We start from the raw sequence: 15,176 nt of genomic DNA, 5'->3' as shown, positions 1-15,176 counted from the left end.
AGATTCTTGTCAGTATAGATACTTAAACTGGCAGGCACCAGCGCCAGAATATTATTATGCTGCCAGATTAATTTAACTCAAACTGTGAATTTTAAAAAATTTTAAATTATTAACGGGTTTTTATAATGTTTAGATGTTTTTACTGTTAATTAAGTCTTATCTATTACCTATTGTTGTACACGTATAGATGCTGTTAGCCACCCTGAGCCGCCTCGGCGGGGAGGGCGGGATACAAATAAAATTTATTATTATTATTATTATTAAGCTGTGACAAGTCGATAGGGGCGGCTGCAGCTGAGTATCCTGCTAGCAGCGGTAAGCAGGTCAAGTTTCAGCTCAAGGAAACAGAGCTGGAGAGGTTATGTTTGCAGGCAGAGAAGGAAATGGAGATCCAGAAACGGAAGGTGTGAGAGGGGCAGCAGAGGGAGGAGACAGAGGCCCACAGGCTTGGGAGGGAAGAAAAGTTTCAGGAGAGAAAGGAAAAAGATACAGGAGGAGCAGCAAAAAGATGCAGGAAGAGCAGCTAAAGGAAGAGCGAAGGATGCAGGAGAAGCAATGAAGAGCAGCTCCATTCTTCCACAACAACCCTTTGAGGTAGGTTAGACTGAGAGAGTGCTTGGTCCTTCACTCATCAAGCTTTGAGGCACAGCAGGGATTTGATTCTGCGTCTCAATGGGTTAACTACTCTGCCATGCTGGGTCTCACGTGCCGTTTATGTGGTTGCGAGGATGGTGTTGGTCATCTCTGCAAGCTACGGATCCCGTTTTCTCTTAAGAAAAGGATGCAGGTCAGACTGCTTGCTCGGCCCTCTTGTTTGTCAGAGTTCTGTCACTCGGACTTCAGGAACAGCAGTTGGTCTTTAACTATCCTGCAAGTAAAGTAGTAGTGTTGCCAGCTGGTCATAAACATATGAACATATGTAGCTGCCTTATACGGAATCAGACCTTTGGTCCATCAAAGTCAGTATTGTCTTCTCAGACTGGCAGCGGCTCTCCAGGGTCTCAAGCTGAGGTTTTCCACACCTATTTGCCTGGACCCTTTTTTGGAGATGCCAGGGATTGAACCTGGGGCCTTCTGCTTCCCAAGCAGATGCTCTACCACTGAGCCACCGTCCCTCCCCTGCTCTCCAGGGTCTCAAGCTGAGGTTTTTCACACCTATTTGCCTGGACCCTTTTTTGGAGATGCCGGGGATTGAACCTGGGACCTTCTGCTTCCCAAGCAGCTGCTCTGCCACTGAGCCACTGTCCCTCCCCTGCTCTCCAGGGTCTCAAGCTGAGGTTTTTCACACCTATTTGCCTGGACCCTTTTTTGGAGATGCCAGGGATTGAACCTGGGACCTTCTGCTTCCCAAGCAGCTGCTCTGCCACTGAGCCACTGTCCCTCCCCTGCTCTCCAGGGTCTCAAGCTGAGGTTTTTCACACCTATTTGCCTGGACCCTTTTTTGGAGATGCCGGGGATTGAACCTGGGACCTTCTGCTTCCCAAGCAGATGCTCTACCACTGAGCCACCATCCCTCCCCAAACATATAAACATATGAAGCTGCCTTATACTGAATCAGACCTTGGGTCCATCAAAGTCAGTATTGTCTTCTCAGACTGGCAGTGGCTCTCCAGGGTCTCAAGCTGAAGTTTTTCACACCTATTTGCCTGGACCCTTTTTGGGAGATGCCAGGGATTGAACCTGGGACCTTCTGCTTCCCAAGCAGATGCTCTGCCACTGAGCCACTGTCCCTCCCCTGCTCTCCAGGGTCTCAAGCTGAGGTTTTTCACACCTATTTGCCTGGACCCTTTTTTGGAGATGCCGGGGATTGAACCTGGGACCTTCTGCTTCCCAAGCAGATGCTCTGCCACTGAGCCACCATCCCTCCCCATGAACATATGAAGCTGCCTTATACTGAATCGGACCCTTGGTCCACCAAAGTCAGTATTGTCTTCTCTGACTGGCAGCGGCTCTCCAGGGTCTCAAGCTGAGGTTTTTCACACCTATTTGCCTGGACTCTTTTTTTGGAGATGCCGGGGATTGAACCTGGGACCTTCTGCTTGACCAAGCAGATGCTCTACCACTGAGCCACCGTCCCTCCCCATGGCTTTGTTTGCTCTTGTGCATTTAACAGCGGTTTGTTCTGTAGAAATCAAATGGCAAAGTTTTGTCCATATGGGGTCATGTGGAAATGTTAAAAATGATGTATCCTAGCTTCATCTCTGATGTCTCCAATGTCATGCTTTTTTTGTAACTTTCTTGAATGACGTGTGGAAGACCCTGTGCACATGTGTGCTTTGTTTCAGATGTTTGGCTGAATGCATGGGGATCAGCGTGAATATATGTAGAATAGATGGTATTTAATGCCCGTATAGTGCTAGTATTGTCTATTAATTGCTGCATATTAAGCCCCAGTTAAAAGTAAAGGTATGGGATGGGGGAGAACATAAGAACATAAGAGAAGCCATGTTGGATCAGGCCAACGGCCCATCAAGTCCAACACTCTGTGTCACACAGTGGCAAAAAATGTTATATACACACATACACTGTGGCTAATAGCCAATGATGGACCTGTGCTCCATATTTTTATCTAAACCCCTCTTGAAGGTGGCTATACTTGTGGCCGCCACCACCTCCTGTGGCAGTGAATTCCACATGTTAATCACCCTTTGGGTGAAGAAGCACTTCCTTTTATCCGTTTTAACCTGGCTGCTCAGCAATTTCATCGAATGCCCACGAGTTCTTGTATTGTGAGAAAGGGAGAAAAGTACTTCTTTTGCTACCTTCTCCATCCCATGCATAATCTTGTAAACCTCTATCATGTCACCCCGCAGTCGACGTTTCTCCAAGCTAAAGAGTCCCAAGCGTTTCAACCTTTCTTCATAGGGAAAGTGCTCCAGCCCTTTAATCATTCTAGTTGCCCTTCTCTGCACCTTCTCTAAAGCTATAATATCCTTTTTGAGGTGCGGCGACCAGAACTGCACACAGTACTCCAAATGAGACCGCACCATCGATTTATACAGGGGCATTATGATACTGGCTGATTTGTTTTCAATTCCCTTCCTAATAATTCCCAGCATGGCATTGGCCTTTTTTATTGCAAACGCACACTGTCTTGACACTTTCAGTGAGTTATCTATCATGACCCCAAGATCTCTCTCTTGGTCAGTCTCTGCCAGTTCACACCCCATCAACTTGTATTTGTAGCTGGGATTCTTGGCCCCAATGTGCATTACTTTGCACTTGGCCACATTGAACCGCATCTGCCACGTTGACGCCCACTCACCCAGCCTCAACAGATCCCTTTGGAGTTCCTCACAATCCTCTCTGGTTCTCACCACCCTTCTGCTTGGTGAGAGGGCAGGCTGATTTTTCAAGCCAAGTCCGCCTTTCTCCACGTAGGTTTAGGCTTCGGGTACAGCTGTTGGGATCTACCGACTATGTTTTTCATGGCAGCTCTCCCAGCGCATGCATTGCCCTTGCCCTGGCTGTTGGTCTCCCCTATATACCCATGATGTAAATTAAACTTTTTAACAACTTTTGCGAGTTTATTGGAAATGGCTGCATGGAAAGTGTTCCATTAGGAGAGTGGCCTCTCTGGACATTGCTCTGGATGTTTTCATAAGAGATTTCAGGTCATGGGAAAGAGTAGCAGAGCATGCTGTACGTTTGCAGAACCAGCTATTGCCGCTTTGTGACAGGTGGAATCGATTTTGCAGTTAGGTAAAGACTGATTCCGGTGTGGCTTTATTGAGCTCATTGGCATCTGTTAGTAGCAATGTTAAAAAGGTTAAACGAGTGCTACAGCTGGATGTGGCCAGCAAATGCGGGGTAGACTGGAGTGACAAATGAAACTGTGACTCTTTGTGCAAAGAATGTTACAGGAGCAAGAGTTTTAATGCCTCAAAAGTTTTAATAACTGAACTGAATTGCTGTGCGGAGGAAATTATGGCGGTGGCAGACTGAGCTGTGTTGATAGCGCTTTTTCCCAATGTGGGTCACACACAGGGCTGTTTTTGAGCAGGAACATACAGGAACACAGTTCCAGCTGGCTTGGGCCAGGGCTCTGGCTCAAAAAAAGGTCTTCGGCAGAGGGAAGGCACTAGATAGCCTCACAATCCCAGACTGCATGCTCCACTCTCTCTACTACCTTCAGCCTACAGTGGATGTGCAAAGAGGGCGAGAGACACAGAGCTGCCACTACCTGCTCTGCTGCACATGTTGTGTTGTGGGGGGGGAGCGAAACAAGGTCTCAAAGATTTCAGGTTTTCACAGCTGGCATCATCATTAGGGTTTGTAGAATCTTTCGGGCTCAAGTGCCGTGTTCTACTGGAAGGTCTCTCATTGAGCTGTGTGATAGCACACATCCATAGAATGCAACTGAGGGTGCTGTACTGTTCTGTGTCAATACGTGGAAGGTAACCTACTGAATGAGCAACATCACTTCCAGTGATGTCAGGGGGTGTGGCCTAATATGCAAACAAATCCCTGTTGGGCTTTTTCTACAAAAAAAAAAGCCCTGGTCACAAATATTGTTTATTTCCCTCTGCCCTCGGGATCAAATATGTTATCACAGTAATGAAAGGATCCATGTTAAGTGCTTCTTGAACTGAACATGAACATATGAAGCTGCCTTATACTGAATCAGACCCTTGGTCCATCAAAGTCAGTATTGTCTTCTCAGACTGGCAGCGGCTCTCCAGGGTCTCAAGCTGAGGTTTTTCACACCTACTTGCCTGGACCCTTTTTTGGAGATGCCGGGGATTGAACCTGGGACCTTCTGCTTCCCAAGCAGATGCTCTATCACTGAGCCACCGTCCCTTCCCATGAACATATGAAGCTGCCTTCTACTGAATCAGACCCTTGGTCCATCAAAGTCAGTATTGTCTTCTCAGACTGGCAGCGGCTCTCCAGGGTCTCAAGCTGAGGTTTTTCACACCTATTTGCCTGGACTCTTTTTTTGGAGATGCCGGGGATTGAACCTGGGACCTTCTGCTTTCCAAGCAGATGCTCTACCACTGAGCCACCATCCGTCCCCTAACATATGAAGCTGCCTTATACTGAATCAGACCCTTGGTCCATCAAAGTCAGTCTTGTCTTCTCAGACTGGCAGCGGCTCTCCAGGGTCTCAGGCTGAGGTTTTTCACACCTATTTGCCTGGACCCTTTTTTGGAGATGCCGGGGATTGAACCTGGGAATTTCTGCTTCCCAAGCAGATGCTCTACCACTGAGCCACCATCCCTCCCCAAAGCCACCGTCCCTCCCCAAGCCACCGTCCCTCCCCTGAGCCACCGTCCCTCCCCAAGCCACCATCCCTCCCCAAAGCCACCATCCCTCCCCAAAGCCACCATCCCTCCCCAAAGCCACCATCCCTCCCCAAAGCCACCATCCCTCCCCAAAGCCACCATCCCTCCCCAAAGCCACCATCCCTCCCCAAAGCCACCGTCCCTCCCCAAGCCACCGTCCCTCCCCAAAGCCACCGTCCCTCCCCAAGCCACCGTCCCTCCCCTGAGCCACCGTCCCTCCCCAAGCCACCGTTCCTCCCCTGAGCCACCGTCCCTCCCCAAGCCACCATCCCTCCCCAAAGCCACCATCCCTCCCCAAAGATGATCAACTGAAGATGATCTTGAGGTAATTTAATGGTTCTCTGCTTGTAGAAAAAAGGTGATTGATTTCCGTGAAATTGTTTTGATCATTTTCCATGCAGCACACAGTTTGTCATTTGCATGATGTGAGCTGATCTCCTAAGGTTATATAGGCAGTGCTGTCTTGATGCAGGCCAAGGGGTTGAACGTTGTGACTCTTACAGCTTCCTGCAAGTTTGCTCATGTTTGATTACTCCACGGGGATAAAGCTTGTTAGTTGCTGTCAACAGGGGAGTCCAAGAACCAACTTGGTATTGTAATGGTTCTTTCTGGCATTCATTTCAGTTATTGAACACTGAAGTCTAAAGATGAATTGCCTTATGTCATCTTAGTTGCTAAACTTCTGGTGTTATTGAAATCACAGATAAAACTGACAAATCAGACTCTGTGCTTTCTACACTAAACAGGGTTAGCCCTGGGCCCCCTCTGCAACTAGTATGGATTATAACCATCTGGCTCCCAGTGCCTGAATCAGTATGCACATTTAGTTTCAATGGACTATACTAGTTTGGCAGCCTCACTATGGACACTTCGTTTCTATGGACTGTACAGCAGTGCTTCAAGCAGGGCCTCAGGAACCTTCCTGCTTGCGCTTGTTATTGTGTGAACTGCCCATGCCTGCCACGCAAAGAGGACTCCAGACTGTGCTTCACTGGCGAGCTGCTGAGCCCTGCAGGACAGCAACTGCATTCCTGTCACTGAAAAGACAGCACCAGAAGCAGCCCCGAGAGAAGCCATGTTCCTGAGATGTCCCAAGAAGACAACATTCTCTCTTGCCAACCACCATGCAGAGAGGGTTTCTGCACCACGTGCTACATTCCAGAGACCAGCCCATGCTTTAGAAATGCAGATGTGAAGGCATCACTGTTAACAATGAACTGCTGCAACATCTCTTCATCAAACAAAAGAACCTTCCTGTTGCCCATCAAGAGAATTTTCCTGCACAATAGAGCATCATTGAAGATGATTGTCTGTCACCAGCCACATCCCCTTTCTTTTGTTTTGTCAATGTTTCTTCCAAGGTGTTACAATATGGAAAGATCTGGCACTAGATCGACCACTCTAGTTCTTTTGTGTAACAGAATCTAGTTCTTTTGTGTATCATTGCCCATAAAATTCTTTTGTCCCATCTCCTGGGAGTCATCTCCAGGTAGGTGTTCCCCGTCACATGATCCTGCCTTGGGATGTGAAATAAGGCCAGATTTTTGGCCATTCAGGTGTGTCTCTGACGGTACTCCTACCTTGCTGCCAGAACCACCCCCAATTCCTGATCAGTTTTGGGCCCATTATTGCGAGTGATGCTGGTCATCTCTTGCTCCCCTTCTGGAGAATTGTCCTTCTATTGTCTGTTTGTCTTCCCTAATATGTCCCTATCAATTTTCCTACCTATTTTCCTAGATCTGTGTGATTGCTGATAATTGTGTTTCTTGTGTGCTTGAGTAATTTTTCCAATACAAACCTATTTTTAGTACAAAATTATTTACAAGGGCTCCTTTGGAGGACTGACTCCTGTACACACAGGTTATCAACGCCATATATTTTGCCATTTTTGTCCACCTAAATAATTCCCCCACACCTCTTTTGAGGGTAGTTTGGCTAACAGTGGGTCTCTATGCTGTGCTTTCTATAATGGCTTTGGATCTAATAATATATGCCGGCATGATGTGAGGAACCTCTTGCTGGGTATGGAACCAGATGTACTTTCTGATCAGGAACATATAGAGACTGTAATAGCTGACATACTGCACATTGGAGTTCCAAGGACCTGTAAAAGAAAGACTGGTGATTGCGATGTGGCCATTTACAAAGAGGTTAGGGTGAGGCTGGCTAGTTTGGGGCATGCCACTAGGGATATAGGAACACATGGTTGTTGAGACATGCGAGAGCAGAGGCTCTGAGATCTGTGTCGCTGTCCACATTCTAGAACAACCTTAAAAGTGTAGCTAAAAGAGTGGTGGAGTTGGAGTAAGTGGGATATGAACCCAAGAGGGGGTGAGGGAAAACTACCTTTTGCTGAAAAACATAAGAGAAGCCATGTTGGATCAGGCCAATGGCCCATCAAGCCCAACACTCTGTGTCATATAAGAACATAAGAGAAGCCATGTTGGATAAGGCCAATGGCCCATTCAGTCCAACACTCTGTCACATAAGAACATAAGAGAAGCCATGTTGGATCAGGCCAATGGCTCATTCAGTCCAACACTCTGTGTCACATAAGAACATAAGAGAAGCCATGTTGGATCAGGCCAATGGCCCATTCAGTCCAACACTCTGTGTCACATAAGAACATAAGAGAAGCCATGTTGGATCAGGCCAATGGCCCATCAAGTCCAACACTGTGTGTCACACAGTGGCCCAAAAAACCCCATGTGCCAACAGGCGGTCCGTCCATCAGTGGGGCCAGGATGCTAGAAGCGCTTGCTTGCCTTGAGGAGCACTGTCACTGTCAGAAAGAAGTTACCACAGGGAACATTGTAACTGTTGTAGCGGGAAAAACCCTATTTATACGTTACCAATTCAGCTGACGCAATCACAGAGACCGGAGACAAGATCAGGAAACAGCTTCTTTATTTAACGTGCACGGGCCCTCTGCACACGGGCGCCAGACTCTCAAGAGAGACTGGGCAACAAGCATAGAAAAATCACAGCTTTTATAGGCCTTCAGAGCCTCAAACATACTTCCTCTTTTCATATAATACATACATCATCATTCCCCATCTAGGCCCGATACCCGAGGTCTCTTGTCCCTCGTGACACCCTCCTAGTAGGTGTTCTCTGCCCATATTTAGTCATAGGAAAGGGGACTCGGAAGGGGACTCGGTCTTGTTAGTACTGTTACTGGGTGTTACTCGAGGTCACTGTGGTCAGGGCATCCGGCCTTTCTGGTCTTATCTGGTTTCTCCCTATGTGGGGTGCAGGGGGAGAATACTGGGTACATATTCTTAGGGGCTTTCCAGCTCCTTTCCCTTCTGGTAAACAACTCTGACTCCTGCTTCCGCGGTCAGCTTGTACTTTGCGGTTACCTTGTGCAACTATGTTCTCTGCAGCTAAGCTAAGGCATAGAGGAGCTAGTTCCTCTTTCCTGAAAGCTCTGCTTTTCATTGCTAATACAAGCCTCTTGTGTCTGCCTTTATTAAGCTTGCATTTCTGCTCACACGTTGATTATAGATTATTGAAGCTATCAATCTGGGGGTCCTACCACATCTCCCCCCTTTCAGAGGAACTTGAGATTTCACAGTTTCCCTGACCCTAAATACATTGCGATCTAACCGCTTTCATCTCTTTATATATTGGTTCTCTGCGGGGTGGGGTCCTATATATGGGGTAGGCATTCTGAGCTTTGCGCGAAGCTATCGAGGGCACGCACCCAATACAACCATACACAATAATACACACCAAAATGAATATAAGGAAAGCAATAAAACCCTTCTTTCAGCCAGGCAAAATCAGGGAGCCAGCTGGTGAGCCATTTGAACGAGCCAGCTCCTGAGTTAAAAGCTGTATCTACTCCTTGTGCTTCTTTCACCAGTCCTCGTAAGGTCTTAACCCCACTGAGGATTTTACCTGATTCATTAACGTAGAAGCAACATACTCCTCCCAGATAAGCACATGTCCCACCTTGTTCGGAAAGTAACCGATCCAACACTCTTCGGTTCTGGAGCACAACATTAGCTATGCTATCAACCTCTTTCTGCAGTGTAAACAGAGATGAGGCTGTTTCTCAAGGCCTTCTTGTAAGATTCGGGACAGGTTTCTGATCTGCAAATCGTAGACTCCCCACCCTGGGAACACAGAGCGTAAAACATCTAAAATTCCAGTACCCCAGGACCTTCCCCGTCCTTTAGTCTACTGGCCCCAACGGTTGGAGGGGGTACCCTAGATTTAGAACTTCATGGGCTATGATATCTTCACGGTGTTGCCCTGCTAGTGTTCTGGAACAGTGCCAGTGTTTTAGGATATGTGGATGTGTTGCAGGCCTGTAGGTATGCCAATCCAGTTAGCCAAATAGAGGCATGTGCACTAATCCATGTGGGTGGATTACCAGTGAGTAACCGTATTATGCCTCGTGTGCCCAATTGCAAGGTGTAATTTTGAATTCCTGTCACTGAACAATTCTGGGCCACGGAGGGGATCCCAGGCCAGTGCTCCCCCTGCCGCATGGGTGTGGGCGCAAAGCCAGCATTGGGAAAGGTTGGCTAGTTCTGACACATATTTGATCGGTCCATGAAAAAGGATGAGTCGGGGTCTTCTCATGGAAGAGGGGAAAATACCTTTCGGGTGCCAGAGGGACCCATGTTCTGGGGCATATTAAGGGTCGAGGTCGACACCGAAGGTGACGTACCGGACGGGGACGTCTGGTTTGCTGCTTGGAACTTCAGGGCACCTGCGGGGGCTGCTCGGTGTTCCTGGCAGGGGTCGGGTATGTGCATTGTCACACTCCTTTGGGAGCTCGAGGCCGTGGCCTGTATTCTCCAATTCACGGGGGCTTGCATCCAAAAGATCAATGCACTCACGCCTATAGCGGGCAACATTTCCCTGATGTTTATCACTCTCTGCCTGAGCTCTTTCTTCCTTTTACGCTCCAGGCACCACAGAGAACAGCAGAAAGATATCAAGAAAGATATGGTCCCAATAGCCCCTGCGCTGACTGGTATGATGAAACTGTAATCTAGAGGAGCTATTAGGGGAGCTATTAGACCCATTTAACGCTCAGGATAAGTTGTTGCTAGAAACCCAGGCTGTCAATTGTCTCTGGCGCAGCTTGCGGAAGCAAAAGAGGAGAACAAAAGACAAAGCTACTAAAAACCCTAAGATGAATATCACCATGAAGACTATGCCTGCGTAGGGTGCAACAGACTTAGATTCTACATCAAACAATACTTCAAAATACATAATCTTCAGTTCTTCTGCTGTGACGACGGGATCTTCTTCCCTGTGCACTCCACCGTTACCGGTAGGTGGAGCTCAGAGGGGATGAACCCTGTGAACCCAGCCGTTGCCGGTAGGCAAGGGTCCAGAGGGGGCTGCCTGTGAGCTCCACTATTTCCGGCAAGTGGTACTCAGAGGTTGGCCTTCAAACAACCAGATTCGGGGGCGAACGGCATCTGAAAAGCCTATCTAGAAAAACTCTGATTAAATTGCATAGTCAAAAAACAATACAAGGCTCAAGGCAAGCCTATTTTCTATCATAACATATGCCACTTCCTTTAGTCGCTTTCCCTAAAGGCTTCTCATAGACAGAACCTAGAGGATTTGAATCTTTTAGGCCTATTTACTTCTGCTAAGCATTTCAGTATAAACAAGGCACTAGGCAATGTGTCAGGCCAAAACTAGCTTGTGACACATCATGATCCCTCAACTTTCCCAGGGATTATCCTACCTTCTTCTTCTTGGGCTGCTCGAACATTTGCTTCATAGACGAACAAATCTCCTACACAGAGCTGTTGCTTCAGCAAAGGAAGAGAATGGCTGCAAACATCAAAACTCAAATAAATCAAAATCACTTCAAAGTCACTTCAGAGGGTCCCCCCTTTGCGACTGCACACGAAATTCAGCAACTGGGATTTTCTTCCAGGCTTCCTTCTGGGCTCTCTTCCTTCTGGGGAGTCTCTTCTTTCACCTGAAGAGGCTCCTGCGGGTGCACATCTTGTTCTGGGACCAGGCCAGCTGCTTCTTCCGGGCCCTCGGTGCTTTCATGGCCATCTTTCTCTGGTGCAATTTCGGCTACAGTCTTTAGGTCTGAGACCTCGTTCCAAGCTGCAGGACCCCACCTGTAGGGGGCGAGATACCATCCTGTGGCTACTCTCATGACCCTAGGTGCGTTCATCATCTGCCAGTGGGGGTCGAGCACTCTGCTTCGGCCTCTTCCTCTCCCTCTCTCCCGAACCTGGGGAGGGGTGGCTGGACACTCATCGGGGTAGAAATTCATGCGGTGGCCAATTCCGTGGTGCCAGGCACGCCTGTCGTGTAACAGGGGTGGTTGCATACTTCTTGGTGGGCCTTGGGATCGGAGACCAACTTGTTCTAGTCCATACTGAGGTTCTCCGCCTTCACCATGGGCCTCCTTTCTTGTTGCGAGGTTTTCCTGGGCATCTCGGAACTCCAGGGCATCATTCAACTTCTTGAACATCATAAACCGGTCCCACCCCTTGATCTCAAGGTTGTATGTACCTTTGTAATTGCTGAAGGCTCTCACAGCATGCTTCTTCTTCTTGGACTCGTTCTTGGTTGGAGCCCTTGCCTTCTTGGGTCGGCCCCTACGAGGGATTGCTGTCTGGGAACCATCTTCTGCTGGCTCATGATTCCCATCAGAGCAGACCTCAGCCTGGGGTTCTTGCACGACTCCCGGTGGAGGGGCTGGTGACACTTTCTCCGCCATTCTCCCAGGCCGTTGACGCCTTAGAAAAAGGTAAAAAGTGAAAGCCTGTCCAAATAAGTGTCCTGGCAGCCTGCCTCACTTAGGCGAGCTCTTGCTTCCCAATCTCTTATTTTGCTGGGTGAACAATGCCCCAACTCAACTTTCTGTGGCTTTTCTTCACTTTAGTGGAGCCAAACCTGGTAGCTGCAAAAGTCACGGCGGTAAAGGTCGGACTAAGAGACTGGCCAGAAGATGGAGGTGGAGGGCTGGACAAAACGGTATTCTGACTTCTAGTGGGGACAAACGCCTGGGCTTCAGGGTTGAGCCCACTTCTGCTTCTCTTGTCTGCTATGCTGCAACCCCTACTGTCCTTCAGGTACACAGTCTCGATTGGCCCTTCTCCCCCAAATTGGTAGGAAACTTCAAATGGGTCAATCCACACAGTCAACTCTGCAGGGATACTGGCCTGCACATCCTTTACAGTCAATCCACTTCTCTTGGCTGCCAGTTGCACTATAGGATCTATTATCTTCCCAAGGTGCACACAACGATAGCCTGAACCCTGCAAAGGCTTCTCTGGGTACCAGTGGCCCTCATATTTCTTCTGTAGCAGCTGTCCTAGCTCTTCTCCAAACTGGTCAACCCGTCTCCGGGGGAGCTTGTTATACAGGTGGAAGGTGATGAAATGCAGAGCAGCCTTGATCTCAGGACGCATACTCCGTTTTCAACAACCAGGCTCAAATCACTTCACTTATGAGCTCGGTCATGGCTCGGAAGTGGGGAAAGGACATCCGATGGCGTCAGATGGCTGAGGGGGTTTCCACATAGCTGATGGGGACTTCCTCTGAAAGGTAAGCTGACCAGAGGCAGAGGACTTGCCTCTGGAGTACTTCTCTCTAGGGAGGGCCCATAGATCTGGAATTCTTCAATTTTTAGCCACTAAAGGGGCAAGGGTGAAGTCTAAACGAGTCTAGGTGGCAAAAAGACTGGGAGCTTTGCATTGGGCTTAAACCCAGCTCCCTGCCAGGGGCAGCAACAAACACTGCTCAATACCTCAATACTTAATTCCCGGGGGTGTCTTAACTAAATTTGCCTTGTCCTGAAACTGAAATGCTAGTTCAAGAACAGGGTATCTTGTAGCCATACATCATTCAAAATAACACATTAACAGAATCATTCAAACCACAAACACCCTAACCCATAAGTGGGACATAATTAGTTCTCCTAGGTGCTTTTCCCATACACAGTATCAGTATTACAGTCATAGTCACAGCACAAGCCAACCCACAGCTTTTCTGCCTTAATAAAATAGCATCTTTGGGGCTGTCTCCAGAAATCTCCCGGAGTAAAACACATGTACTTCCCTTTTGTAGTCTTACTAACTTAACCACATTTGCACTTCTCGTTTTTCTCTCAGCGAGGCCACAGTTACGCAACATCGCAGATATATTTCACACAGCAAGGCAATATAAACTTCTAAACATTCTGAAACGTGACTCTGATTCTAACTCTTTGCCAATTGGAAGGCTTCCAAAGAGGGTCGACCTATCTTTGTCAGATCCTCAGTGGCGGCCCAAGCTGGAGAGGCAATTCAACCTCTAATTTTTCAGGGGTGGCCGTTTGGCCTTTAATCCTCCAAGCAAATAAGGGGCCCTCCCCAATTCTCTCAGGAAGCACCCTCGTGCCTGGTTTAGTCTCAAGCATCCAGGCGGCCATCTAATTGAACCCTTCAGCAACCATACAGTTGCCTTCCCGTGCTCCCCTTTCCACAAGCCAATATTGTGCCTATGGTGTCTTGGGACGCACCAACAGAGAATCAGTGCCCCTGGGATGTGGGCCTAGGGACTTATGCCATTTACTCACCAAAGTAGTTTTCAATTATTGTCTTTGTATCAAAGGGGGTCCCACCCTCGATCCAAAGCATTAATCCACCAGGCAAGTTCTGGAAGGGGGTTGGATGAGGGATTGGGTGGACCGTTTTTGTCAAGGCACTGTTGGCAACTTCGCAAGCGAAACTCCTCCAGAGCTAATGGGTCCTTGGCCAACAAACGGGCCCAGTCTTCTGCTCTGCGAGTGGTCTCGGGGCGGGCAGTTCGCCTTTTGATCTCCCAGGCATGAATGCAATCTCCTGCTTCTTGCCTGAGAAAATACCACCGCGCCCAGTGGTTGTTCCAACTACCGCTGGGCTTCTTGGTGTTACGCTTAATCAGCCAGGCCATAGTGGTCTGACAGGTCCCAGTCCACAACTGGACTCGATAATGGGGACACAAAGTATGCTGCCAGTGGCGGGCTAATGCGCCAGGGATATCAACCCAAGGACTAACCATCTTCTGGAACCTTCCAGGAGGGCTCCAGGTTTTCCTGTCACTCAGACCAGTCAGGGAGGCAATCATACAACCAGGGGCGTCCCCCAGATTGTGACTTTCTCCTGGTTAATCAAACAAGCCAAGTATTTTGGACACAAATGCGGAAGGGGGCGGGTGAGAAATTGGTCTTGGCCTCTGGCCAATGTCACATCAATTAATACTGGCGAAGAGAGCTACCTCGCTTGTGGGTCTGGCGCTTTCCCAATTTCCCGTTCCACTTCCTCAAACAGACGAGACAACTAACACACACAGACAGGGGAGGGTGACCACATATAGGAGCCTAGGCAACTCGCTTCCGCACTTTCCTCGCCGGCCGCGGTCGCCCGGGCCGGAAACGGAGTACTTGTGCGTCCCGTTCACTTCGATATAAGATATCGTCTCGTTCACACACCACACACACTTCACACAGTCCGGACAAACCACTTCCTCAAATATACTTTTCCCCTTTTTTCTAATACCAATCTACACATGCAGTCAGTCGTTGGAATACTGCAGTCAGAAGGGACACTGCCCTTCCCTGTTCCGCAGGTCCTTGGATGCTGCTGCGTGTTGATCAGGCACGCCTTCCTCCGAGACTTAAGACAATCTCATATGGAGGGATTCACTACAAATCTCAAATTATGTCACGTAGAGGAAATCTATCACGTTGGGCACAAGGGCCTAAATCTGCCACTACCTCATGCCCAAGGCGTGAAGCTGGTTCCTGTTGCCCCGTTCTCCTAGTCTAATTTAGGCCACGACTGAAACCTAGGCAGGGACAGGGTAGACAGAGGGACGGTCAGCCCAAAAAAGGGGCTGGGAGCTCCTTACCGCTGCTCTGATCCCCCC

The 15,176-nt window shown here is 48.6% G+C and overlaps 1 protein-coding gene across 1 annotated transcript; it reads right to left on the bottom strand.

Moving 5' to 3' along the window:
- Positions 1-12,109: 12,109 nt before the first annotated feature.
- On the bottom strand, positions 12,110-12,697 carry LOC132589727 (protein Tob2-like). The gene has a single exon (XM_060262452.1). It carries the CDS (start codon positions 12,695-12,697, stop codon positions 12,110-12,112), a length of 588 nt encoding a protein of 195 aa, XP_060118435.1.
- Positions 12,698-15,176: the final 2,479 nt, after the last annotated feature.

Source organism: Heteronotia binoei, chromosome 21, assembly GCF_032191835.1.
Source record: "Heteronotia binoei isolate CCM8104 ecotype False Entrance Well chromosome 21, APGP_CSIRO_Hbin_v1, whole genome shotgun sequence".
Classification (NCBI taxonomy): domain Eukaryota; kingdom Metazoa; phylum Chordata; class Lepidosauria; order Squamata; family Gekkonidae; genus Heteronotia; species Heteronotia binoei.
Note: the sequence above shows the minus strand (reverse complement) of the source record. Positions and strands in the feature narration are given on the sequence as shown.